General features: G+C 38.3%; 5 protein-coding genes across 12 annotated transcripts in view; 4 read left to right on the plus strand and 1 right to left on the minus strand.

Moving 5' to 3' along the window:
- The window catches only part of gpat2 (glycerol-3-phosphate acyltransferase 2, mitochondrial), an 88,829-nt gene extending 86,850 nt beyond the window's left edge, over positions 1–1,979 (plus strand). Inside the window, exons 25-26 of the mRNA XM_077561162.1 lie at positions 1,000–1,118; positions 1,879–1,979. Coding sequence (XP_077417288.1) covers positions 1,000–1,012 — 13 coding nt within the window. The 3' untranslated portion in view covers positions 1,013–1,118; positions 1,879–1,979. The remainder of the gene's footprint in view (positions 1–999; positions 1,119–1,878) is intronic.
- fahd2a (fumarylacetoacetate hydrolase domain containing 2A) lies at positions 456–8,520 on the minus strand. Of its 7 annotated transcripts, none has more exons than XM_077561168.1 (8): positions 8,501–8,520; positions 3,687–3,896; positions 3,398–3,614; positions 3,249–3,308; positions 3,012–3,174; positions 1,867–1,975; positions 1,008–1,095; positions 456–884 (listed from the first exon to the last, which is right to left on the minus strand). In XM_077561168.1, exons 1-8 carry the CDS (start codon positions 8,503–8,505, stop codon positions 822–824), a joined length of 915 nt encoding a protein of 304 aa, XP_077417294.1. In that variant the 5' UTR covers positions 8,506–8,520; the 3' UTR covers positions 456–821. The 7 variants fall into 7 exon arrangements, with proteins under 7 accessions (XP_077417294.1, XP_077417296.1, XP_077417291.1 ...); XM_077561170.1 differs by lacking the exon at positions 8,501–8,520 and adding an exon at positions 4,453–4,528; XM_077561165.1 differs by lacking the exon at positions 8,501–8,520 and adding an exon at positions 4,571–4,740 and having other exon boundaries at positions 457–884; positions 3,687–3,946.
- LOC144048800 (putative aminopeptidase W07G4.4) lies at positions 1,544–13,165 on the plus strand. The gene is made up of 17 exons (XM_077561163.1): positions 1,544–1,981; positions 5,040–5,152; positions 5,719–5,760; positions 5,875–5,965; positions 6,582–6,730; positions 7,916–8,024; positions 8,346–8,473; positions 8,557–8,656; positions 9,088–9,163; positions 10,211–10,296; positions 10,496–10,600; positions 10,744–10,819; positions 10,898–11,016; positions 11,128–11,211; positions 11,294–11,351; positions 12,629–12,810; positions 12,899–13,165. The coding sequence occupies exons 2-17, from the start codon at positions 5,142–5,144 to the stop codon at positions 13,031–13,033; spliced, it is 1,551 nt and encodes a 516-aa protein (XP_077417289.1). The 5' UTR covers positions 1,544–1,981; positions 5,040–5,141; the 3' UTR covers positions 13,034–13,165.
- A 773-nt stretch (positions 13,166–13,938) lies between these two features.
- Positions 13,939–17,338, plus strand: pcna (proliferating cell nuclear antigen). Of its 2 annotated transcripts, XM_077562429.1 has the most exons (8): positions 13,939–14,002; positions 14,087–14,175; positions 14,551–14,797; positions 15,774–15,871; positions 15,948–16,015; positions 16,099–16,293; positions 16,464–16,587; positions 16,965–17,338. In XM_077562429.1, the coding sequence occupies exons 3-8, from the start codon at positions 14,577–14,579 to the stop codon at positions 17,039–17,041; spliced, it is 783 nt and encodes a 260-aa protein (XP_077418555.1). In that variant the 5' UTR covers positions 13,939–14,002; positions 14,087–14,175; positions 14,551–14,576; the 3' UTR covers positions 17,042–17,338. The 2 variants fall into 2 exon arrangements, with proteins under 2 accessions (XP_077418555.1, XP_077418554.1); XM_077562428.1 differs by lacking the exons at positions 13,939–14,002; positions 14,087–14,175 and having other exon boundaries at positions 14,272–14,797.
- Positions 17,339–19,517: 2,179 nt separating this feature from the next.
- Positions 19,518–26,429, plus strand: part of kcnip3a (Kv channel interacting protein 3a, calsenilin) — a 45,304-nt gene continuing 38,392 nt past the window's right edge. The window contains exons 1-3 of the mRNA XM_077561245.1: positions 19,518–19,625; positions 20,474–20,522; positions 21,848–21,890. The gene's annotated coding sequence lies outside the window, so the exon portion shown is untranslated. The remainder of the gene's footprint in view (positions 19,626–20,473; positions 20,523–21,847; positions 21,891–26,429) is intronic.

Genomic DNA, 26,429 nt, shown 5'->3' on the forward strand with positions numbered 1-26,429 from the left:
AAAGTAATTAGGTACCAGCTGTCAAACTCACCAGCCAGACACTCGTTGAAAATGCTAACAGCTAGCTGCTAGCCACTTACGTCGGAGAATTCTGCCATATCACACAATGACGGCGTAATTAATTAGCGGTTTCTTAGCGTCCTGAATTAGCCATTCAACATGAGTAGGGGATTGCGTTGTGTTGATGTTGGTCGCAACTACGATGTCAATCGATTACGATAATAAAACGTCTAAAAGGGAAGTCAAGCTAGCTTCAAAATAACTTCAAAATAAAAGTGACTAAGTCTATTTGCATTGCCGTTAACGTATTACTGTATTTGGTCAACTTTATTTTGAAGTTACGTTGAGTATATGTTTAAGCTTCCTTGACATGTCAGAATGGTATCGACTGGGTATTCATTCATTCATTCAAGTTGATAATAGGAGTGCTGTAAAAAATAAAATAAATTATTGTGGGGAAAAAAATGTTTCCTTGTGAAGCAGATGGACTTGAGTACAGATTAGGTACTTTGTGCGTGCATATATGTGTACCACACACTATTCTAGCATGTTGTTACACCATAAATACACCCACATTGAGAATTAAAGAATCTATCGTAGTTTGCAAACAGTTCAATTTGACACATTTTATCACATATCACATTTAATCATAACATTGAATTTAATGAACTGCACACAATTTGAATAAAAGTATATATATATATTTTATATGTGCATTACTTCTAAATTCCACATAAAACTATGTATCAAACAAGTTCCTTCCCCCAAGTAAGAAACAATCAAACATTTCGAACATTTGATGATTTTGAGTGTCTCCCCGTTCAAAGCACTTTGTTGACGATAGACCCCAACTGGTCGATTTGGCACTCCACGACATCTCCTTTCTGAAAGAGAACCGTTTTATGAGAATTTATTCAGCCCCGTGCCTAATTAAAATGCTGCGAGCGGTCTTAATGTGCGACTGTTTTTAAGTTGACATATTTTAGGGGTTTGACACAGGAAATCACCTTGAGGAAGACGGGCGGCTTTCTGAACAGCCCCACACCAGGAGGAGTGCCTGTCAAAAACACGTCTCCAGGAGTTAATGCCACAAACCTGAAAAAGGAGAACGCAAAGAGGCAAGTTAAGATACATTTCCTATACTATCATTTTGTCTGTCCACCCTGTCATTGAGGATAGATGCAGAGTAAATATTTAACTCATTCACTGCCATTGACGGCTATAAACGTCAAAAATTCATTTTAACTATTTCTATTAGTTTAACTTTTTTTTTCACTTTTGTTAAGAGTATGAAAACCTAGGGGGAAAAATTATTGTACATTTAGAACAGATATAACATTTGTGATTAAAGGTGAGTTAACTAGTGAAGTCATGCAATTAATTACAATTAAAAAATGTAATCGCTTGCCGCCTCAAATTTCTCAAATCTTTTTTTTTTAATCGCGTCAGGCAATTAAATTTTTTAATTGTAATTAATCGCATGACTTCAATAGTTAAGTCATGATTAATTACAATTTTTTTATCTGTTCAAAATTTACAATACATTTTTTTCTAGTTTTGTCACAGTGGAATATCGATTGTAAAAATCTCGTATACTCTGCTGCCACCTGCTGGCCGTTTTTGTAATAACTACCATTGCTTCAACCATTCTTTTCAGTTCAGAGGCTGCATCAAAGCCTTCTGTGTGCTCTGGCATAAAAAAATTAACGTATAATTGTTTTGGGGAGCATGGTAATATTTAAAATAGAACGTATTTATACGTTGTTGGGAGCAAATGAGTTAAAATCTTGCACAGACCTTTTCATGATTTTTGTCTTTTAATATATACCGTACAGTGTTATTTATATCCAAGAATGGCAGTCTCACTTTGAAACCCAGGAAATGAGCGCCTCGGTCTTGAAGATCATCTGATCCGTATTGCTGCTCTGGACGGTGTCTCCATTGACCAGGCAACGAATTCCCAACCCGTGAGGATCTGGAGGTGATGTCATTTATATTTGAGGGAATTTGGACACTTTATTACTTAATAAGTCATCAAAGTCACACTTTCTAACAGTGTAGTGTATTGTTACTCAACATGTGATAGACAACGTCAAGGCAGGTATAAATAACTAAAGGCTGCATTGCTTCAACCAGTAATAGTATGTCACGTGGGCTCCCTCTAGTGGTATGCTAAAGAACCACCGCCTGATTACAATTCAGCTGTTTTTTTTTAATAAACATTTATATAGGTAGATCTTTTACTTAGCGTTTATGTGCAATACATTTGAATTGAATCAAGTGCCACCCTGTCTTATTTAAGCATCGCGGCAACGTTCAATAATATTTATTTTTAGTATTTATGTTTACGATAATATCTATAATATAATAATAATAATATATGCATAAATAAATATAAATAATATAATGTCTCATTCTTGATGACCATTTGCACCTATGTCAATGTTTATATTACGAGTCATGATAATGGTACAGCACTTGCAGAGCTAAGTATTTTTTCAGGTTCATGTAGAACGTTAGCGAAACTTTGAACTAGGGTTCTACTTGTATTTGGGGGGAAAAACAGCTCTCTGTCACTGCACATGCAAATGTAAAATGAATACATGTGATAATCAAAACTGAGTATTAATATCTTTGCCATGATATATATAGTATTAATAATATATATATATATATATGAATGTATATATGATTTTTATAGAGCTCTTGAATAACATTTCATGACACATTTGCAGCATCTCTGCAGCATGAAATAAGTATGAGAGCAGAGCGTTTTTATTTATTGATTGACATTTTATTCTATTTATATCTGCATTTAATTTTAAATCTATTTTTGAATCTTGTTTTTTTTTTATTGTTTTATTTACCTTGTTTTTATTTCCATTTATTTTTTGTATATCCATTTTTACTTTCACTTTAATTTTTATTTGCCATTTTTGGTCCTCCATACCCATCCGGAGCGTAGGATGTGATGCGAGTAAACAGAGGAAGGCTGCTGATGTGCGAGTCACCTCTCACAGCATCCGTGGTCACTAATGCGGGGCCGAGGGGACAAAAGCTTTCAAACGTCTTTCCCAGCAGCCACTGCTTTCCGTTGCGTTTCATCTGCCAGTCGCGCGCGCTGACGTCATTGGCTACCATGAAGCCCGCCACGTAGTTGAGGGCCTCTTCCTCCTGAACAGCGAGACACGTGGTAGCGGCTGTCAGGAGTTGAACCCGCCGCACGGTAACGATGCTGTGACGCTCACCTTGATGTGCTTTCCTCGCCGGCCAATCACAAACGCCAGCTCCACTTCCCAGTCTACCTCCTTTACACAGAAAGATAAAGCAAGTTAGTTTGGTGGTGTGTTGTGACATTTTCTAATGCAAAATGCGTATCTTGGTGCAAGGAACTCACCTGACTCTCAGGAGGAAGAATAATGTCATCGTATGGCCCCGTGATGGCGTTGGGGAACTTGCTGAAGATGATGGGCTCTTTAGGGATCGGGGCGTTCTGTTCCAGGCAGTGGTCGCGGTAGTTCAGACCCACACACACCACCTTCTCCGGGGCTAAAATGGGAGATAACAGCCTGACGTCCGAGCGCTTCAGCACACCCTGGCCAGATAAAAGCGCCCTAAAAAGAGGATGACGTTTTCATGTTGGATTTGTGCTCAGAAGTCTGTGACGTGATGCACGTTTGTGATACCTCCGTGCACAATCAAGACCTTCGTCTCCCAGCTCCAGAAGCTCTTTCATGGTGGAAGGCATGGAAGGGTCAAACGCCCTAAGGTCCACCACGTTGAGGCCTTCGTCCTGCTCCACTCCCACTCTGATACCTCCATCGCCATGGCGATGGAACTGCACCAGACGCATGGGAACGTCACACAAGCCCCGCCGCTGCAGGGTCACTGAGTGTCTGGGGAAGAACAAACTGAGGATGCGCAAGGAACCAAGAGGAACTCTCATCTGTTGGCAACAAAAGAAGTGCAACCGCTGTTGGTATAGTACATACAATTCCATGACTTGTCCACATTTGCACTCAAACAATTATGTATTGGGAAAGTTGTATCAGAAAACTACTAAACACCATTACAAACTGCAACCACAATAAAAACACATCCATGTGTTTATCGAAGTACTCATAGGGTCATGGGTGAACTGGAGTTCATCCATTCCCAGCTCATTTGGTGCATAAAGCGGCGCACAATCGAGACAGGTCGCAAGCTAATTAAAGGGCAAAAATAGACAAAACAAAAACAGGAATTTACAAGTCTTCAGCGAACCCACCAGCATGCGAGTGAGTGCACATTGAAGACACTTCGTGCACACTGATTGAATTACTGATTCATTGTGCACTCATTGAATTTTCTGACAACAGTGTTTAAGAAGGGAAGAAGAAGAATCAGTTTCATCAGGGAAAACTCACGCATCATTATTGCAAGTCGTTTAGCTTCTATAGCAAAATTGTCTACCTGAAGCTCCAGCAGGGTCTGGTCTACTCATTTCATTTCAGAAATGTAATACATAAAAGGGCCAGTCAACCATTTAGTGCCCTTTGCACAGCCTCTGGTTAATAATACAGATACTCACCTCTGCTCGTGCGCCCAGAGCTCTACTAGTCTAGTCTACTTTCACAACTTCCGCTTAGCGTCTGTGGCTTATATTTACATTCATTCGTGTAACTCCCTACTATTGGTACTAAAAATGCTGAAATAAAACACATTCATGGAAACAAGCATATGTCTCAGATAGAAACAAAGTATTGATTAAAAAAAAAAAGAAAAGTTGCTTTTATGCTTTGTTTGATTGAAAACTACAATTCCCATCGGGCAAAGGAACGCGTCATTCAATGCTGACGGAATTTTTCCACATGAACGAAACAGTGAAAAGCTAATTTATCGTCAAAAACACTAGTATAACGTACGCGTTATTGTAATTCATCTGCTTTTATAGGTACTAACTAGCTATCACTAAGCTGAATGGTTAAATAAGCGCGAGGTATTAACAAAATTGCAAAAATCCTACTTTTTGAATGTACATTAAGGCAACGTGTGCTCAGATCATGTGACCATAGGCAGGCCCCATTGTCACCAGCGATCAGCAGTCGGTCTTCCCCTTTCTACTTCTCTCGCTCGGCGACGACGACGAAGAAGGACCAATAATGTGCACTAGGTGAGGACTGCTAACCATGAAACCCTTTGCATTTGTTTTTGTTTTAATAGTTGGGCTGCAACTGGGAGCGAACCAATCTGCAAAATTCTATTTATAACTAGAAACTCTAACGTTTGTTTCTGTGGGACTTGTATTATTATTGTACTGCCAGATAGCATTAAATTAAGGATAATCATAACTGCTATACGATGTAAACTCTTGTTTTATTGTTTATTAATTATTACATTTTCCATGTTTCAATTTCAATCCACTCTGCTTTGCTTTCACTTTGATGTCGCGCATGACACTTAGGTTTTATTTAAGTTTCGTTATGTGTCAAAAGGTCCTGCAAATGTCTGCTTGACACATTTTTTTTTCTGAAGCTGACTTGTCTCTACAAAAAGTGCACGTCAAGGCACGATCAAGGTTTAGAGATAAGAATTGAATGGTCAAAGGTCCCTCTACACTTTGAGCACTCTTATCACTGTTGTCCGGCATCTTCGAATCTCATCTTTTTAAAGCAAAGGTGTCTGTCTGACAAAGTTGTAATAACGTCATGTTTTATAACTTTTATTTAATTCTGGTAGCATGCAGCCCATTGAGTGGACCACTGACCTCAAGGACCAGAAGTGAGTACCAGATTAAAGGGCACACATCCTCTTTTTGGTGTTGCTCTTGGTTTGTATATCCTGTGGAGACTGACTTTTTGTTAATTATGCTTTCTTTTTTTTTTGCACTTGCAGATTTGATGGCGTTGTCTTGGTGACCCAGAGCCATGATGATTTACCCTCCAAGCTTGAGTGTCTGAAAGCCCCCCTGCAGGACTACAACAATGTAAATTGGTGACCCATACCTATTATAAACATAAAAGAGAATAATTGTGATTAAAGTGTGGAGACTTGACAAATATATGTAACTATATAGGCATGAGCGCCCTTTTATTTAGAATACGTCAATTTCCAAGGCAATGAATACTATATATTTGGTGATCACAGCCCAAAAGAAGCATCCTTGAAAAATATAAGAACCAATGTGCCCTTTGATGTCAATAATAATAATAATTTGGCAATCTATCTTTCAAGTGCTTTTAAGTGAATCCTGTGTGTTTAGTGTTTCCACATTTCAATTTTTTAATTTTTTTTTTTTAACTAAAGCCTTTTGGCGTATGGTTTTATTGTTTGCGATTTCCTCCCATGACTCAGGAAAAACCTTTAAATGTCTATGACATAAAGGACTATTTCCTGTCCTATTAACCAGAACATATAACCTCTTATATCAATAAACACAGTTAGTTTACAACCAGGCTCAAAATGTTCCCCCATCCCGACAAAGTGAAGATTTTATCTTAACAATGGACTACACTTCACTAAACCTTGGGTTTTTGTAACTATATATTGTGTAAAAGTGCATATGATGAGGGCTAAGTGTCATAATAAAATCACTTTAACAGGTGGACAGAGGGCTGGGGGAAGAAGTGGTGGTCCTGAAGGTCCCGGGTCTCCCTGGCAACCGATTGGTGTTTTCCGCCACCGGCCCCGTCAACCGGGATTACGATGATGTCAGACGCTTCAGCGACGCGGCTGTCAACGCTGTTAAGCGGTCAGTATGCATTCACGCCAGAGAGATCCTTTTTTTTTAAATAAAAAAATAAAATATTATTATTACTCACACTTTGTCATTTCAGGGCCTTTTTAAAAATTATTATTTTATTTATATTTTTTTGCATTTCTCACGCTTGTGTCATTTCAGGGCTTAAAAAAAAACTTTTTTTTTTCCCCATTTCTCACGCTTGTGTCATTTCAGGGCCTTTAAAAAAACATTTTAATTTTTTTTTAAACAAAACCCCACCTACCCAAATTTCTAACCTAGTGTTATTTCAGGGCCTTTAAAAAAAAACACATTATTATTATTAAAAAAAAATTCCATTTCTCACGCTTGTGTCATTTCAGGGCCTTTAAAAAAAACATTATTTTTTTTTGTTGTTGTTTTTCTCCATTTCTCACACTTGTGTCATTTCCGGGCCTTTAAAAAAAAAAAGATTATTTAGTTTTTTTGTTGTTGTTTTTCTCCATTTCTCACACTTGTGTAATTTCAGGGCCTTTAAAAAAAACATTTTTTTTTCATTTCTCACGCTTGTGTCATTTTAGGGCCTTTAAAAAAAACATTTTTTATTTTTCTATTTCTCACGCTTGTGTCATTTCAGGGCCTTTAAAAAAACATTTTAATTTTTTTTTAAACAAAACCCCACCTACCCAAATTTCTAACCTAGTGTTATTTCAGGGCCTTTAAAAAAAAAACACATTATTATTATTAAAAAAAAATTCCATTTCTCACGCTTGCGTCATTTCAGGGCCTTTAAAAAAAACATTTTTTTTTTGTTGTTTTTCTCCATTTCTCACACTTGTGTCATTTCCGGGCCTTTAAAAAAAAAAAGATCATTTAGTTTTTTTGTTGTTGTTTTTCTCCATTTCTCACACTTGTGTCATTTCAGGGCCTTTAAAAAAAACATTTTTTTTTTCATTTCTCACGCTTGTGTCATTTTAGGGCCTTTAAAAAAAACATTTTTTATTTTTTTATTTTTCTATTTCTCACGCTTGTGTCATTTCAGGGCCTTTAAAAAATATATAGATATTTTTTTCTCCCATTTCTCCCGCTTGTGTCATTTCAGGGCCTTTAAAAATAACCTTTTTTTTTTTTCCATTTCTCACGCTAGTGTCATTTCAGGGCCTTTAAAAATTAACTTTTTTTTTTCTTTTCCCATTTCTCACACTTGTGTCATTTCAGGGCCTTGAAAACAGGGATGCAACGTCCCCTGCTGGTCTGCCCTCAGCACAAAGTCTACAAGAACAGCACACTGGTGGCTGCGCTGGGTGCTCTTCATGCACTCTACATGGTAAGATGAAAACACTGCTGCTTTGGATGCTGTATATAGTGGTACCTTGAGATACGAGTGACACAACCTCTGTATTTTACATTCCAAATATAAAATGTGTTTTGCCTAATTCTTAACTCATTCACTGCCATTGACCGCTATAAACGTAGAAATAGAAATAGTTCACATGAATTTTTGACGTCTATAGTCGTCAATGGCAGTGAATAAGTTTTCTTTCATTAATGCAAATTCTGCCAGGATATGCATTTTTTTTTACGCTGGCATTTGTGAGTTACTTACACACCGCTAAATAGCACTAAAGTGTGTGTGTGTGTGTTATAGCCTCTTGAAGTGAGGGAGGCAAACATAAAATCATCCAACTACAAAGTGTGCGTGCTGGGTCTCTGGGTGAATCACGAAAGCGAAGGGCCAAGGCTCGTGGATCTGGCTGGTGCTCTAGAAAGTGGAAGGTACGATCAAATGATTTCTTATTTCACCTCATTCTGTCATAATTGTGCCCTTCGGTCCTTCACTCGGAATTCCCGTCTCTTAGGCTGGCATGCCGCGATATCGGCGGCTCCGATCCTGAGCGAATGGCCGCCCCCCGCGTGGCTGAGTACGTTGTGGAACTCTTCAAGAACAGCCCCGTGCAGGTAGTCTTGCCAAGAACGCATTCTGTATTGTGGAAAGACATTAGTGCATTTTAGTCTGCATTTGAGGGAATTTGCATAGTTTGTGGATTTAATTTTTTTTCCAACCCATCAGAAAATCTAATTTCTTCACTAATTTTGTGCCAAAGCAATTACTTTGGCGCCATCTACTGGAATATTGGTGTTAAGTTTATACATCATCTTTTTTTATCTCCACAAATAGTGGCCGTTCACTGTATTGTTTCCCCAAAAAAACAATATTTTGTTTATATCTATGTACAATATGCCTGTGTCGTATACTGACAGGCAGAACAATTAAAATTCTGTTTCATAACGACCACCTATCATCTTATGCTTTTTGACATTTTTGTTCGGTGATTTGCTGTGAGATTTTGGGAAACCCTGACATATACAACATGTGTGTTCCACTTAAGGCTGAAGTGATAAGTGACGTGAAGCTTCTGGAGAGGGAGTACCCCTGCCTGGCTGCTGTCAACCGCTGTGCCAACAGTGAGAGCGCATCTTGTTGTTAGCGTGCACTTTTGTAGCGTACCCAGTCATGGTTCCCGCCAAGGTTATTTTAGAAAACTAATAAAATAAAAATGAAAATGCTTTAAAAAATATATATATTTTTAAAAACTAACTAATAAAGAAAATGTCTGTTTTAGTCTTTGGTAATTAACTCATTCACTGCCATAAATTAATTTTTAAAAAATCATTTAAAAAATTAGGGGCAAGAGGCGGTTAAAATTTGTAATTGTAATCAATCGCATGACTTCACTAGTTAACTCACGATAAATCGCAAATTTTATCGGTTCTAAATGTACGATAATAAAATTCTAGGTTTTCATACTCTTGTTAAAAAAAATGTTAAATAGAAATAGTTAAAATGACATTTTGACGTTTATAGCCGTCAATGGCAGTGAATGATTTTTTATTTTATTTTTTCAAAAGATAAAAAATTCGGGGCGTTGGTAGTTAACTCATTCACTGCCATAAATTCTTTTTTTTTTTTAATCATAAAAAAATTCGGGGCAAGAGGCGATTAAAGTTTTTATTCGTAATTAATCGCATGACTTCACAAAAAAAAATCTAGGCTTTCATACTCTTGTTAACAAAAGTGGAAAAAAAATTAAATAGAAATAGTTTAAAAAATATTTTTTGCCGTCAATGCCAGTGAATGAGTTAATTTAATGGATGAGCCCTTGTTTATGATTTTAAATGTGATTTTAAGTAGATTTATTTTATACTAACCAAAATAAGGATGTTTGAAAGTGTGTCACGCGGAAGTGACGTCGTCTAGCAGCAGCCAATAGAAAAGCACCTTCAGATGACGTCGCTCCCAGGCGACAATTTTTCATGCTTGACTTTTAGCTCCCAACGGCTCGGCTTGCCTGCTTTTTAATTTAACTCAACCGAAACGCAATGCTAAGTAAGAAAAAAGTACACACTGAAGCTAACTAAAACTAGCGCTTTTTTTTTTTAATCACTAAAACTAATAAAACAAAATCAAAACTAACTAAAATGAAAATTCCCAAATTATCCCTCCTCATGCAGGTGTACCGCGTCACCAGGGCAGAGTCATCAAGTTGCAATACTGCGGCGAGGGACCTATTCAGAAGACGCTCATGCTGGTGGGCAAGGTGAGAAGTGCCCAAGCAGTTTGATCTCTCCCAGGTCAAAGTTCAAATGTCTGTTCACACTAAAAGCATTGAACAAAAACGACATTCTTCAATGAACCTAGCATGCAAAAAAAAAAAAAGTACAGTAGTTTCTCCTGTTCTAAATATTAACTGGAAATTTTAGGGCTAAAAAGCGACATCTGTGTTGATTGGCATTCAGGGCATCACCTACGACACGGGCGGAGCAGACATCAAGGCTGGCGGTTTCATGGCAGGGATGCACCGAGACAAATGTGGTGCTGCTGCTGTTGCGGGCTTCTTCCAGGTGAGCTGAATTGAGAGAAACACTGACACAGTCTGAAAAAAAAAAAAAGCATGAACGGTGAGCCGCCAGTTAGGCAGAGGTTTACTGTACAAATACAGTATGTATGTGCTAAATGCTACTAATAGCATTTTTTGTTGTTGTAGATTTTGGCGAAGCTGAAACCCAAAAACCTGAAGGTTGTTGGTTCCATGGCAATGGTGCGCAACAGCGTGGGGTCGGGTCAGTGACTGTTTATTATCGTACTGAATGTAAAATGGCGGCCAATGATGAAATAAAGGCGGCGTGTTTGCGTTTCAGATTGCTACGTGGCAGACGAGCTGGTGGTTTCTCGCGCGGGCCGCCGAGTCCGAGTGGGCAACACGGACGCCGAGGGACGCATGGTGATGGTTGACCTGCTTTGTGAGATGAAGGAGAAGGTCAGAGTTTGAGGATTTTGCAATCAAAGTTAGCAAAGACCCCGAGTGGCAGATTTTTCTAAAAGCGGTGGTGTTCGTCTATTTGACGCTATTTGCTTCATCCTCACTCAGGCAGTGCGTGAGACCAACCCTCAGTTGTTTACAATCGCCACTCTGACCGGCCACGCCATCAGAGCCATGGGACCAAACTACTCTGTAAGTGCCGACTCCATGATTGCCTAAGAATGGATGTCACTGATATTTTAGTTAAAAGTTTTTTGTTTTTTTTTCCCTGCAGATAATCATGGATAATGGACCGGCCCATCGCGCTGGAAATGCAGCTAAGTGGCAGAAAGGTGACACTAAATTGATTCTATGGTTGCAACATTGTGGGAACTTTAACTCATTCACTGCCATTGACGGCTATAGACGTCAAAAATTAATTTTCATTTTCATTCATAACTATTTCTATTATAACATTTTTTCTCACTTTTGTTAACAAAAGTATAAAAACCTAGAATTTGTTTTGTATTAGAACATATATAAAATGTGATTAATTGTTATGTTGTGATTAAAATGTTTAAAAATTAATATTAACATTTTAAATATTTTTTTCTTTAAAAAAATACATTATTAAAAATAAAAAATAAAAAAAATATTAAAAATTAGGGGCATAAGGTGATTAAAATTTGTAATCGTAATTATTCACATTACTTCACTAGTTAACTCACGATTAATCACAAACTTGTTCTGAATGTACAAAAAAAGTCTAGGTTTTCATACTCTTGTTAACAAAAATTAAAAGAAAATGTTGAACTAATAAAAATATGTTAAAATGAATATATTCAGTGGCAACGAATGCGTTAACTCATTGACTGCCATTGATGGCTATAGATGTCAAAAATTCATTTTAACTTTTTTTATTAGTTTAACATTTTCTTTTAATTTTTGTTAACAAGAGTATGAAAACCTAGTGTTTTTTTTAAATATTGTAGTAGAACAGATATAAAAATTTTGATTAATCTTGAGTTAACTAGTGAAGTCATGCGATTAATTACGATTAAAAATCGCCTGACGCCCCTAATTTTTAATATATATATATTTTTTTAAAGATTTTTTTTTTTTAATTAGGGGCATCAGGCGATTAAAATTTGTAATCGTAATTAATCGCATGACTTCACTAGTTAACTCACAATTAATCACAAATTTTATATCTTTTCTAAATGTAAAAAAAATGATAGGTTTTCATACTCTTGTTAACAAAAATGGAAAAAGCTTAACTAATAGAAATAATTCAAATGAATTTTTGACGTCTATAGCTGTCAATGGCAGTGAATGAGTTAATAAGAATAGAATGGGAATTTGCCATATTGTATTTTTGCATAATCATGACTAAAGCAAGCGGATTTCATGCGATTACAGTTGAATATAAAGAGTCCATTGAATGAGAAATTTATAAATTTACTTTTCATGTTTTTTAAATTTTATTGTTGTGCCTATATGACTAAAACAAAACATTCATTTATGCTTTAACAACTGGAATCCAAAATCCCCCATCTTAACTTTCCATAAACCAATTTACCAGAATTTTTCTATAACTTTGCAACTCTAATTAACTAATATTTCTCTCAAGCTGGAGAGGTGCTGGGCGACCTGTTCGAAGTGTCCAGCATCAGGAGGGAGGACTACGAGTTCCACAAAGGTAAATCCGAGTACGAGGATATCCTCCAGTGCAACAACTTGCCCTCCTCTGCGACCCCTCGAGGACATCAGACCCCAGCGGCCTTCCTCATCATGGCGTCGGGCCTGCACAAGGTAGTCACAATGAGAAATAACTTGCTCCAAGTCTCCCAAGATGCCTCATCAGATCGTCAAATCAACTGTTGTCTTTGTTCTGACGCAGCACGGTGTGGATTCGGAGGCGCCTCTGCCGTACTCCCACATCGACATCGCTGGCTCCAGCGGCCCCTTCCCCGGCGTGCCGACGGGAGCCCCGATCCTCGCCATGGCAACCAACTACTTCCTGTCCGACCTCTGAGCGGCCAGTTTGAAATGACCAAGTGGCCCAAAAGGGAAAAAAAAGCAGTGTTAAAAATATCATCGTTGTACGTGTGTGGAGGCGTATGCCCAGCATTTCCAGTTGGTCAATAAATATTCATTGGTCATTGAATTTTCAGGAGTGGTGGTGATGATTTTACTCTCGACACCATGGGTCTGGTTTCCACGCATGGACACTGTGAGTCTGAATGATTTTGTTAACAAGAGTATGAAAACCTAGATTTTTTTTATTGTACATTTAAACAGATATAAAATTAGTAATTAATCGTGAGTTAACTAGTAAAGTCATGCGATTAATTTAAAAATAAATCTAATTAATCACATGACTTCACTAATTAACTCACGATTAATCACAAATTGTATAACTGTTTAAATGTACTTTTTTTAAGGTTTTCATACTCTTATTACCAAAAGTGGAAAACTAATAGAAATAGTTTAAATGAATTTTTGACGTCTATAGCCGTCAATGGCAGTGAATGAGTTATCTGTCTCCATGGGTCATGTGATTGGCTGACTATCAGTTGTGTCAGCTGGGATAGCAAGCAACTATGTAGCGACGAATAGATGAACAATTTTTAATAAAAATTTATTGATCTATGCTGGTGGCAGGCAGAACAATTAAATGTTTTTCCACTAGATGATAAAGTGGCAATTAACCTGTATAGCCACCTGTTGCTGTTAATAAAACAATTGTTTTGTCCATCTAATGAAGACTTGATGAAAGCAGTGGGAAAGTGAGCAAAGGGTGGTTCTACACAATTTAGAAGAAAGTTGAAGATCTGGACAGGGTGAGTATCAGTTATTAGAGGCAATTGATCCAGTCAAAAGAGGAAATTTCATCAAAATTGATTGAGAGAAAAAAAAGCTTAATGCCCATAAAGTCTAAATAATAGTACTGTGGCAATTATTTTTGATATTTTCATAGCGTGAAGTTGACATGAGTACAGAGGTGCGTGTGAATTTTGATGACGATTCATAGCATTTTTGCGTCAAGCATTTACAGTTGTGCTTTAGCTATACTCCATACCAGTAGGTGGCGGTAATGCTGGTAAGCATCGTTTGCTCACCGCCAACACCCAGATGAGTAAACGGCACCCACTGTCGTGCTGAGTGACTACTTTTGTAAGTAAACTGACGAGATCATGTTACTTTTTGTGACAATTTGTCGAATGTGAAATTAAGTGCATTGGCTCTATAAAGGTTGGGATTCGACTGGTTGACCTCTTCAAAATGGCCGCGTGTATGGTACATTTGTCCAGCGGAAAAGGCGCGGTCTAGACCGGTAGCGGAAATGGCGTCGGGATACCGCTGTATTATAACATAGCTCTAGCGCGCGCAAACGCCTCAAACGTTCCTCCTTACGTGTGGCTGAGCGTCTTTCACCTAACTACGCACAAAGGCTTTTACCTACGGCTTCTATTTCTCGGCCATAACTCCAACTCGTAGTTTTTTTCCCCCCTTCGAGGAAGTAACCCCAACGTCTCCGTTTTCGTCCAGTCGTCCCCTTCAACCCACCAGCAAACATGTTTGAGGCTCGCCTAGTCCAGGGATCCATCCTGAAGAAGGTGCTCGAGGCCCTGAAGGATCTGATCACGGAGGCGTGCTGGGACGTCAGCTCGTCCGGCATCTCGCTGCAAAGCATGGATTCCTCTCACGTCTCCCTGGTGCAGCTCACACTCCGCAGCGACGGCTTCGACTCATACCGCTGCGACAGAAACCTCGCCATGGGAGTGAATCTGAGCAGGTCAGCCGAATAACATCCATTTCGAGGTCATTTAGAACACGCTGTAGTCGCTGTTAAAGTGCTAAATTGGGTGATGGCTAAATGCTAATTTGATATTTGGTAAGGGAGGCAAACTACGGGTTTCATCTTCTAACGCACGTCAGTAGGTTGACTTGAGTAGCATTTTGCGTGACGTAAGTGTTTTAATGTTCATGTCAACACTGTCTTTAATCGTGGTATGTCTCTTATCATATTGTGGCACTCACAAAGAAAGCGCGAGTAGGGGGGAAAGTAAGGCGGCCATCATGGCGGTGTTGCCCGGGCATGTCCCTGCAAATGGAGCAGCCATTATAAAACCCCCAGTCTGGTTAACAATAACTAAGTGTGTCGTATGATTGTTAACACGTTACAAATCCTCTCAAGAGTTTGAAGTCTTTAACTTGAAACGATGTTCATTTGAAAGAGTCGTCTTCCCAATGGCTACGTCACTAGAGCGCCAATTTGAGTCTTGGCGGGAATGCTTGTTGAACCCGGGAATTTGCACTTCCGGTGGCGAGTCACTCTGACGTCGGCGACATTTGCATACTGCTAGATGGTAGAAAATACGGTAATAACGTAGTCTTTTAAATATTTCATTCTTACGGCCTTGTTTTTGTTTTTAAAAATACGCTTTAATTAGGAATGTATCAATTAAAATAATTCATTAAACGTTCCAGACTGGGTCCACTGAGGTTGCTAAAATAGCTCATTTCAATGTGTTAATTCATTTATATACATTGAAAAGTAAAATTTTATGGTTTCATGACTTGACTAAATAGCATAATTGCGAGTCATTTTTCTTTCTTTCTGGGAAACATGAAAAAATTATAGGAATAATCCAAAAAATGCATGACTGAGCAATCTACAAAGTTATGCAGTCGATAACACAATTAATTTGTCCTGGCTCTGAAACCTTTTATGTGAACCATAATTGCCATACTTTCATTCCATTCCCCAGCATGTCCAAGATCCTAAAGTGTGCCGGAAACGAAGACATCATCACCCTGCGAGCTGACGACAATGCAGACACGCTGGCGCTTGTCTTTGAGACCGTCAGTAAGTTGAAGAACAATTCGGTCTGCTCGGTGCTATTCTTCTTTGAACCAATTTTAATGTTGATTGAATTTTTCAGACCAGGAGAAGGTGTCAGATTACGAGATGAAGTTAATGGACCTTGACGTGGAGCAACTGGGGATCCCAGTAAGTTCCTGTCCAGGTTTTTGGTCTTTGCATCGCACGACGCCATGCGGCGGGTTCCCACCTTCTCTCGTCCACGTTGACAGGAGCAAGAGTACAGCTGCGTGGTCAAGATGCCATCGGGGGAGTTCGCCCGCATCTGCCGCGACCTCTCGCAGATCGGAGACGCCGTCATGATCTCCTGCGCCAAAGACGGCGTCAAGTTCTCCGCCAACGGGGAGCTCGGCACCGGCAACGTCAAGCTGTCCCAGACCAGCAATGTGGACAAGGAGGAGGAGGCGGTGAGTTGGGACAAATTTAAATGTTTAATTGCAAGTGAATGACATGCAATATTCAAGATATAATGGTTATAATTGTCAAATTATTTAAAAAATAATAATAAGAAGAAAACTGTGTTGCTCTGCTCATTGGTTAAAAAAAAAAAACATTTATCTTTTGGATGTGTTTTCAGGTGACTATTGAGATGAACGAACCAGTTCAGCTCATCTTTGCCCTCAACTATTTGAACTTCTTCACCAAAGCCACGCCTCTGTCCAAGACGGTCACCCTCAGCATGTCGGCCGACATTCCACTCGGTAAGCGAACGTGGCTGCAGCAACAAACATAACATAACTTTGTCTAAATCAATGCAGCACTGTACTGTAGAATATTCCATTTCGAATCGCTACTGCCACCTGCTGACGAAAAATGAAACTACACATACCGTTCTTCACATACACACCACGAACATTGCGTCACATCCGCAGACAGGCCGTGGGGAATTCTAACCCGAATCCAGTCTGAAAACTATTGGCGAGAGTACCCATTGTGAACAGCTAAGGTGTTAATCTATTAATTAGAAGGCATTTCACTCATAAATGGTCAAATAAAAAGTCATGTTATTTTGGGGGGGCAAAGTTCCATATTGCAACTTTAGCAATCCTTTTTTAATGTTTTTATTCTACCTTGGCAGTGGTGGAGTACAAGATTGCTGACATGGGCCACGTCAAATACTACCTGGCGCCCAAGATCGACGAGGACGCTTCTTAAGTAGTCAGAAGGTCAACAAAAGAGGAGAACAGAAAAGCACGAAGACCGACTCCGGTGTCGAATGGTTTCCTGTCGCAGCAAGTGCTTCAGCGTCAACAATTGAAAAACGTATCGATTTGTTCCCCGCTGTGTGGAAATGTCAGCACTTTAGAGTCTTGCTGTCTATTTGTAACTCTCCTTGCTTCCACACTCGCAGTTTGTTGTTGTAGATACACATTTGTAAATATTTTGTGGTTTCATGCCGTCAATTCCCAATTGAGGTTTTTTTTCTCGGTCCCAAATAAATGATCAACTTTTTGCCAGCTTTGTGCTTCTTGAATTTTAATTCCTTGTATGAGTGTAGCTTCTAATAACATGAAGCAGATTAACTTTATGTAGATTACACAGTGGCATTACTCAATTTCATTCTCTGCAACAAAAAAATACTTGAAACTATTTGTAAAGTGCAGCGGCGTTATAGTCATACTAAAGTTATTAGTTACAGTGGGAATCACTGATTCGGAGGGATAATGCGCTCAATTATCATTTCGGTCACTTCAGCAGTTGCTAACAGTTCCCAAAACTAATTTTAAAAGTACCAAAATAGGTTGCTAAGTAGTTTGGGGCGCATAAACGTGTCCAGTGTACTTTTGTCACGCTGTCCAAGGGATGTCGCTGAGCGTGTGTGGCCACCAGATGTCGCTGTTTGGTTACTTTTAGCTGTTACGCGGCATCTGCCTCTGCTGCTGACACTTTGAAAAGAAATGACATCATTCTGTTTAAGGAGGCAAACAGCCAGAGAGTTACGCGACCGGCCAGGAAGGCAGCCATCAACCATCAAATCGAGTAAAGATGATAATTTGTCTGCTTTTTCTTTTCTTTTTGTCCGTTATAATCTGGTTTAGCGCTCATTGCATTTGCCCGTGGTGTCAACTCATGGATATTTTGTTGCACGCTAGTGATAGAAACCCATCTTATGCTAACAACGCTACAATTATATATTTTTAAAAAATATTTCATTTAAGTTTAATTTAAATAAAGCATTCTCTATATTCTTGGCATCGATTTAACATGTAAGGTCACTGGTTGTGGTTGTTTTGATGCTTCAAGGCATTATTTACTAGTTATGTTATCTTTAAGTCATTCAGTGCCATTGACGGCTATAGACGTCAAAAATTCATTTGGACTATTTCTATTAGTTTAACTTTTTTTTCACTTTTGATAACAAAAAGTATGAAAACCTAGAAATGTTTTATTGTACATTTAGAACAAGTATAACATTTGTGATTAATCGTTAGTTAACTAGTAAAGTCATGTGATTAATTACAATTAAAAAAATTAATTTAAATTAAAAAAAATATTTAAAATGAGGGGCGTCAGACGATTAAAATTTGTAATCGTAATTAATCACATGACTTCAATAGTTCACTCACAATTAATCCCAAATTTTATATCTGTTATAAATGCACAATAAAAAAATCTAGGTTTTCATAAAAAATTAAATGGAAAAAAAAAGTTAACTAGAAATAGTTCACATGAATTTTTGACGTCTATAGTCGTCAATGGCAGTGAATAAGTTAATATGAGCCTGCTCCAAACAAATGTATTTACATATATTTTCCCCTTGGTTGTGATGTTACTGATCTACTATGCACGGTTTAAAACTGAATTGCCATTCTGGGACTAATAAAGAATTAGTACTGTATACTGTACTCTGAATCTAATAATTTTAAAGTGCTAGCTCCAAAAACACATTTTGATGCAGGCAAATTGTGATAGCATATAATTAAGCTTAGCATGCCTAACAACATACTATTATTAATTAAAATATCCTCTGCAGTTCTGTTGATGATTTCAGTGTTCTTGTTTTCGTGGAACACGGAAGGATGGCGGCAACTGATAGCCGCTAGCTCAACATGCTAACAACATATTATAATTCCTTCCAACAGACTCCAAACATCCTGGTGAAGTTTACAGACGACACAGCTGTGGAAGGTCTCATCTCTTCCGATGATAAAGATGACCTCCCACCCTGAGATCATCCATCTTTTTAATTGGTGCAGGGGGAACCACCTTGAGCTGAACACTAAAAACAAAACAAAGGGGCTCATTTGCGGATTTCTCTAGGAAGCAGCAACCGAGTGCTCTTCCAATTATCATAACGGGGCCCAGGTGGAGATTGAACCCCAGCCACCCCAACACCAGGGAAAGGATAGCAGTGGTGTCCAAACTCGGTCCTCGGGGGCCGGTAGTCCCGCAGGTTTTGGATATTTCTCTCCTCCAACACAGCTGAAGCTCATCAGCAAGCTCTACTAAGCCTGATAACAATCCTGTTGATTGAAACAGGTGCGTTGGAGCAGGGAAACCTCCAAAACCTGCAGGACTACCGGCCCCCGAGGACCGAGTTTGGACACCACTGGGATAGAGGCTTTCATTTATTCCCCTATAGAACATTTAAAAAAAACACTTTTTCTTTTAAAAAGGCACCACGCAGCTGAAGTAGCTTTGACATAATTGAGCTACTTTAGTCATTTGATTGTAGCTTAGCTTGTTACATTTCTTTGCCGGGAAGCTACATTAGCTTTTAGTAGGTTGCCCGACACAGGTTTGTATTTTTTTAATAGTATTAATACTGTATTATATTTATGACCACACACTTGTTTAATAATGACAACAACAAAAACGCAGTTTAACACTGCAACAGCTGTGTTAGCCTGTCGACGACATTTCCCATTATGTGCTAGCATTAAGCTAGCAGATTTAAAAGCAAAGTTATGTAGTTGTTTTAAATGCACACTGTGTAATTCTCGACGTTTGTGTATGGTTTGACCGTAAACTTCAACTGCGAGTGACATTGAACAGCTTAAAGCCTCTTTTTGAAAGATTTTAATCACTATAGCTAAACTCCTGCTTGTTGTGCTGTGTACAGCGCTCTTATCTTTAGCTTTTGCTCAAAGTACTGAGGCCCGGGGTTCAAATCTCAGCTCAAACCCGATTTGTATGTTTTCCTGCTACTTGCGTTGTTTAAAACTGGCCACCAGTCGAGGGTGCTCTACAAAAAATTATTGTTACAACTTTTTTTCCCCTCATATGCAAGCGATCACAGTCATATTGAATACAGCAGCCTGGTTAAAAAAAAAAAATAAGAGTGTCAAATAAAATGACTGCTGGAGAGAGAGAGAGCAGAGCAGATTAAAAGTGTCTGCCAGCTTAATCCTCACTCTTTGCAATATAAAAATTCATCTGATGAAATGGCTCAACTGTAATGAGCCTTCAGGAAGAAGTAAAGGGGGGAAAAAGGCTTTATTTTTTGGTGGGTGGATTTATTTATACCAAATACGCCTGATGGACGTTTTTCTATCATAATTCTTAATACCTGATTGTTCAAATCCCTTCCAGTCATCACCGGTGTCCTGAAACGTTCCCTTTCTTTTCCGTGCGTTTCCACAACAGGACATCCTGAGTGAGCGAGAGGCGAGCGTGTCCTCTGAGGCAAAGTACTGTAAGTACTCCACTGATGATAATACTGATATAAAAAAAAAAAACGCTGCAGTCATTTTAAGATGTTTAATTAACCACTGACATTCAGGTTCACTTTAATTACTTCCTGAAAGCAAAATGAAAATGGCACAGTCATAATTGAGTTTTGCACTGTAATAGCAGATATGCTTCTTTTCAACATTACTGACTTAATAAACGACCGGTACATGCAAAGCCTGTAGTCTGCCCACTAATTGAACCCTGCTGGTCAAGGCAGATGGTCTCTCACCACTCTTATCGGTTCAGGTTTGTAGTCATTCTCAGTGTGGTATGCCACTGCAGGCGCCCTCTAGTGGTTCACAAAAGAATTACTATCTCCACCTGTTTTTGTAAATCTCATTTTTGTTTTGTTTTCTGTCGACCGAAGATGACATCACAGTGCCGAAGGGCTCAGGTAACGACCAATATTGGCTCACCTGTTTTTGGAGTTTGGTCATGTGACGTTCGCAAGCTGAGCTCTTAGGCATTGTGGTGGCGTTTTTAGTTGACAGCAAGTGGCAAAATGGCCGCCCCCTCAGATGAATAAGAACGGGTGGATTTTTCTGCTTAATTCATATTTCACAAACGCAATATTAATCACATTGCTGTGCTTAGACTAGGGGGGCTGCATAGAACATATTAATGTTTTGGTTTTTAAACATGTGCTTAGATATTATTTAAAAAATGATTACTGTATATACAATGTAGTCTAATTAAATAATTACTTAGAGTATTTTTATTTTCAATATTAGCCGTGATGAGTAAACTGCATAGTACAATGGCTTATGATAATATAAAATATACTTTTTGACGGGCCTTTTATGCTACTGTATTACAGTATTTTTTTTTAGTTGGTACTTGGCATAAAGTTTGAAAACCATTGCTTTAAGGTTTCTTAAAATAAGGTTTTCTCTCATTTAGTTTTTTTTTTTGCATTTTATTTTTTATTTATTCCTACTACATCTCTACTCTTATTTAACTATTTAAAAAAAAAAAGGTTTTATTTAAAAAAAACTTACTTTTGAAAATATTTGTATTAATATAAAATATTATTAATAGTAATTTTTAGAATAATTTTATTGTATTAATTTATATTCACATATTGTATTCATTAAACAAAAAACTTTGAAATTGCTGTCATGTTTATTGGACGTTTAGACTTTTTCCAAATGTGTTTGCTAGATTGTTCATTTGAGCATATTTAAAAAAAAAATGTTAATAATGGCTAAACTATTTATATTATTATTATTATTAACAAAACTAGTTAGCATGATATGAATGTGTTCTTTTGTATTTTTCTAATTGCAGCTATTCACCGATTGGCTGGAGGAATCCTATGCTTCACAATAAGGTATGTAGAATCTAATTTGAACTCAGGTTAGCAAATGTTCTTCCTTCGTTGGTGAAAGGGTTAACACTAATCTCTTCACAAACCTCACAAGGGTAATTGCTCGTATAATTAATTTGCGCATGCAAGCTGTTTCTTTAATGAAGTAGATATAAACTGCACGATGGACGCTGAAGTAAATGTTTTGCGAACATGGCTGAATTTCCTTTATGTGGAACTCTCAGCTGACCTGCTCTATTCCTATCGCCTGATCTCCAGCCTGTTATCTTGCCCTTGCCCTCCTTCATCTCTCCTTCTTCTCTATCTGGCCTGCCTTTAAATTGCTTTACAGTGGCAGGGGATTTTAGTCTGGGAGATGATAGATAAGAAGGATGCAGACTCGGCGTGTGGAGAAAGTTGTTTAAATAGCAGCTTTTTACGCATGCAACCCCACCCCCAAAAAAATACCGTAAACATTTTTGTTTTTTTATTATTATTCTTTTATTTTTTTGTATTTAAGAGGTGGAACTGACTGTAGATGGGCACCACCGGAATAGCATGGCAGTGGCAGTAAATTGTTAGTCGGCTGAAATTTTAAAGATGTTCAAATCCTCCAATATTAGCTCCACCAGGAAAAAAAAAAAGTAGTTCTGGAATGGAGGGATCATTATCTGCAAAGCCATTTCCTAATAGAGGCTGTCCTCATAATTGTCTCTCCACAGCAGGTGAAATGACTTCACAATCACGTTGATATCACTGGAGGGTGATTGACTTGTAGAGTTATATTCTGGTCATTATTTTTCCCTTTCTTGTTTCAACGCAGTTTGTTAGCTTATGCAGCCATATGTAGCCATGCACATTTTTGCTAAAACACGGAAAATAAATCATGTAAACAAAGAGTGAGCAGTTATTCTTCATTGTAATTTTTATTGTTTTATTAGTCAGTGCTTGCTTAGCTTTTTTTTTTTTTTTTTTTGACTCATTCACTGCCATTGACGGCTATATACGTAAAAAATTCATTTGAACTATTTCTATTAAGTTTTCCCACTTTTGTTAACAAGAGTATGAAAACCTAGAAAAAATGTATTGTACATTTAGAACAGATATACAATTTGTGATTAATTGTGAGTTAACTATTGAAGTGCAAAAATGTAATCATCTGACGTCCCTAATTTTTAATAATCTTTTCTTTTTTTTAATTAGGGGCGTCAGGCGATTACATTTTTTAATTGTAATTAATCACATGACAACTAGTTAACTAAAGATTAATCACAAATTTTAGATCTGTTCTAAATGTAAAATATTTTTTTTCTAGGTTTTCAAAAAAAAGTGAAACTAATTCAAAATAAATTTTGACGTCTATGGTCGTCAATGGCAGTGAATATTGAAGAGGAATAAATTTATTTGTCCTCTTTACGTGTTCCAAAAATATCAAGACAGATTTAATGTAAGAAAAAACACCTTTGCAAAAATGATTTAATAAAACAGAGATCTCTGGACATCGTGACAGACTCCAAACATCACGTAACAGGTGGAATTTCAGAATGCCGAATGTGTCTTCCGCGGGGAAAAATGGCTTCTTATAGTTAAACCGACCGCCTCTCTTTCATTTGTAGACAAAGCATACTCTCTGGGTACTTTTCCGTGAGTGATGGCGCAAACAGAGTCAGGGGTGTGTGTGTTCGAAGCAGATTCTGTTCTCAAGGACCAAATGTGTTTTCGCATAGAACACTGAGAAGGAATTTTTTTAGACTAAACAATATGTTCCAGCTTAGTTTAAGGTCAAATTATACTGAGTTCAACACTACTTCACATCTATAAAACATTTCAAAATGGTTAATATAAAGAATTAAAATGTTAATAATGTATAACAATATGTTAAACTGTCTTTGAGATGACATGACGCGTTGGTCTCAAAAAAATGTGTGAGGGAACTTTTGTGCTTGTCTTTTCGCCGTTCAATTACGCATTGCGAGTCAAGACTCATCCGTAACATGACGAGAATGAACGAGCCTTCTTTCGAAAGTCAGAGTCAGCGGGTTCGGGTGGGTCTAACCCCGCCCCGCTCTCCAGACCTGTGACACTCTCTTACATAAGCCCGCAGAGCTCTGCTGTCTCCACGAGATCACAGCCCGCATGGATTATTGATGCTCAAAGGCACATGGCTGCGACACACACACACACACACGTGTTAAAATATTCCAGGTGCCAGGATATAAAGGGATTCCCTTCCCTTAATCAGCCCAACCCCTGACAGACCACTTTGATTTTACTCGGGACGCGCGTATTTGTGACCGTGCTCCTCACGTCAAAGTCATCCCAGCTCGCATTAGCATAATAATGACATGTCCTCTTTGTCCCTGCCTTCTGTCACGGCTATTTTGCACAGAAAAAGGGGAACAGTCAGAGGATGAAAGGGAGGCGACATGCGGGATGATCACCTAAAGCCTCATTTGTATATTAGGGACAAACAGTAGATAATTGATTTGGATTTTTTCTTTTTTTTTCTGAATGCCTTCTTTTTCTTTCCAAGCCAGCGATGCTGCAAATGGTCTCATCAACATCACGTTTATTTTAAGCGTGTGATTCTAGCACCTTGCAAACAGCCCACATTTAGAAAACATTTTTAGTATTCAGGTTTTTTTTTTTTGGGTCATGTGACATGAGCAATATGAGCCATGATTGGTCGTTACCTGAGCCCTAAGCAACTGCGATGTCATGTTCCGTCGACAGCAAGTGACAAAATGGCCGCACCCTGAGATGGAGATCAGAATTCCGCGTTTCGACTAGTGGGGCTGCATAGAAGTTATTATTGTGAAGAAAAAGTTTGGGTTGACTTCGCCCTTACTGCAGCTTACTGAGTCAGTTGTGAAACTCTTCTTCGTGTTTGTCTGTGTCGGTATTATACTGCCCCCAGGTGGTCAAGGCCAGAAGGGGCAGCACAATGTCCATTGAATTAAAGCAAATAATGTGGCAAATGTTTAATTCTTTGTATCATAATTATTTCAGTATATTATAGTATGTTAATACGTAAGCATATTGCATTTACTTTGGGAAAAAAACTCCTGTTTTTCTGACAGATTTTTTTGGAGAGGAGCTTTGTTTGTTTGTTTTTTTGGAAAAATTACTCAGAAAAACAGGGGGGGGAAATATATATTTTTTAAAACAGAAAAAAATATTCAGAAGAACAGAGCACCAGCTTCTGCTTTTGGAAGTATTTTTTATTTTATTTTTTTTACCTCTGAACTCCATGTGACTTGTTGCAGACTTGCTAATGGTGGGCACTTTCGCATGCAATATGCTTCCATAAAAACGTAACTGTTCGCGTGGTAAAATCATGCCAGTCGATTGACATGTTTATGTACGTAAACTTAATTGAGTGATTTAGTTGAAGGTACGTTGGAGGTATGCAGGAAAATGTCCGCCATTAGCGAGTCTGCAACAAGTCACTTGGAGTTTAAAGGTAAAAAAAAATAAAATCTGTGATTTTGAATTTTTTTTCCAGTTTTTTGAATAATTTCCCCCCGTTTTTCTGGCATTTTTTTTCCTGTTTTTCCTGAAAAAAACAACCCCCGCCCCCAAAAAAAACACACACAAAAAAACAAAGCTCCCTGAAAAAAATTGTCAGAAAAACAGGAACCCCCCCGTATATGCTTCAGTATGTTAATAATAATAATAACAAAACAAATTAAACAAACTAAAGTCATATCTCAAGGCACCACTGCAAATATAAATGACCACTGATAAAACTTAATGAAGGCAGACATTTTTTGTCAAAGCTTTTATTGTCATCCAACCTGCACACCGACCTGTAATTGTCCCTCTGTGTCCGGGGATGCCACAGTTTGCTCCCTAGCAACAGTTTCCACGGCTACAAAGTTGGTCCCTGCCTCACCCCCCCGAACCTACCTCCGTAATAAGCCGCCAGCCTGTGCGGTGCCCCTTACCATCATTTGCGTCCGGGTTCTAAAGCCTGCTGCTCGCGTGTCATGTCGTATTATCAATTATAATGCTAAAGGTGATGATTCTGATGAATATGAATTGCTGTGTGTGCGAGTCAATCGTTCCTACAACTTTCATCCAGCTTCGATTCACTGTTCAATGAATCATTCTCATATATGGGAAGCAGCTCCGTCTCCATAAAGAGGGAAAAAGATACAGTAAAGCATGCTTGGGTACATCGGGACATGCATGGCAAGCCTCGGAGCGACACAAAGATCTATTTATATCTCTCCTAAAAATAGACTATCTTCTCCATAGAAACATGAAATCCATCTCTGGGACGAAATATTCTCAAGATGCTGCTGCTATGTGTACATTGGTGTGTTATTTTACATGCACCTTATCTGTGTGTTCTGCTCATTTGCAAATTAGCATTATTCCAGCTGTGAGACGTTTTTTTTTTTTGGGGGGGTTGGGGGGGATCTCCACTCCGATGCTCGGCAGGAAGCAGGCAGGATTTGACCGTCCTTTCATCATCATTGTCATGTGCACACACACATACACACGTTTAGATGTAACATGCTTTAAGCCGAGCGTTTTTGTTTGTTTACAGTAGCGAAA

The sequence above is a fragment of the Vanacampus margaritifer genome, chromosome 3 (assembly GCF_051991255.1).
Source record: "Vanacampus margaritifer isolate UIUO_Vmar chromosome 3, RoL_Vmar_1.0, whole genome shotgun sequence".
Lineage (NCBI taxonomy): Eukaryota > Metazoa > Chordata > Actinopteri > Syngnathiformes > Syngnathidae > Vanacampus > Vanacampus margaritifer.

Bases quoted from the DNA above. Each gene is read 5' to 3' on its own strand.
- fahd2a (XM_077561164.1), bottom strand. From the start codon at position 4,000: ATGGAATTGTATGTACTATACCAACAGCGGTTGCACTTCTTTTGTTGC. The intron at 3,615-3,686 runs GTATCACAAACG...TCCTCTTTTTAG, and splicing joins GGTCTTGATTGTGCACGGAG to GGCGCTTTTATCTGGCCAGG. The intron at 1,096-1,866 runs GTGAGACTGCCA...CTCCTTTTTCAG, and splicing joins CTCATTTCCTGGGTTTCAAA to GTTTGTGGCATTAACTCCTG.
- LOC144048800 (XM_077561163.1), top strand. The intron at 5,761-5,874 runs GTGAGTACCAGA...TTGCACTTGCAG, and splicing joins ACTGACCTCAAGGACCAGAA to ATTTGATGGCGTTGTCTTGG. The intron at 9,164-10,210 runs GTGAGAGCGCAT...CTCCTCATGCAG, and splicing joins TGTCAACCGCTGTGCCAACA to GTGTACCGCGTCACCAGGGC.
- pcna (XM_077562429.1), top strand. From the start codon at position 14,577: ATGTTTGAGGCTCGCCTAGTCCAGGGATCCATCCTGAAGAAGGTGCTC. The intron at 14,798-15,773 runs GTCAGCCGAATA...TCCATTCCCCAG, and splicing joins ATGGGAGTGAATCTGAGCAG to CATGTCCAAGATCCTAAAGT. The intron at 16,016-16,098 runs GTAAGTTCCTGT...CCACGTTGACAG, and splicing joins TGGAGCAACTGGGGATCCCA to GAGCAAGAGTACAGCTGCGT.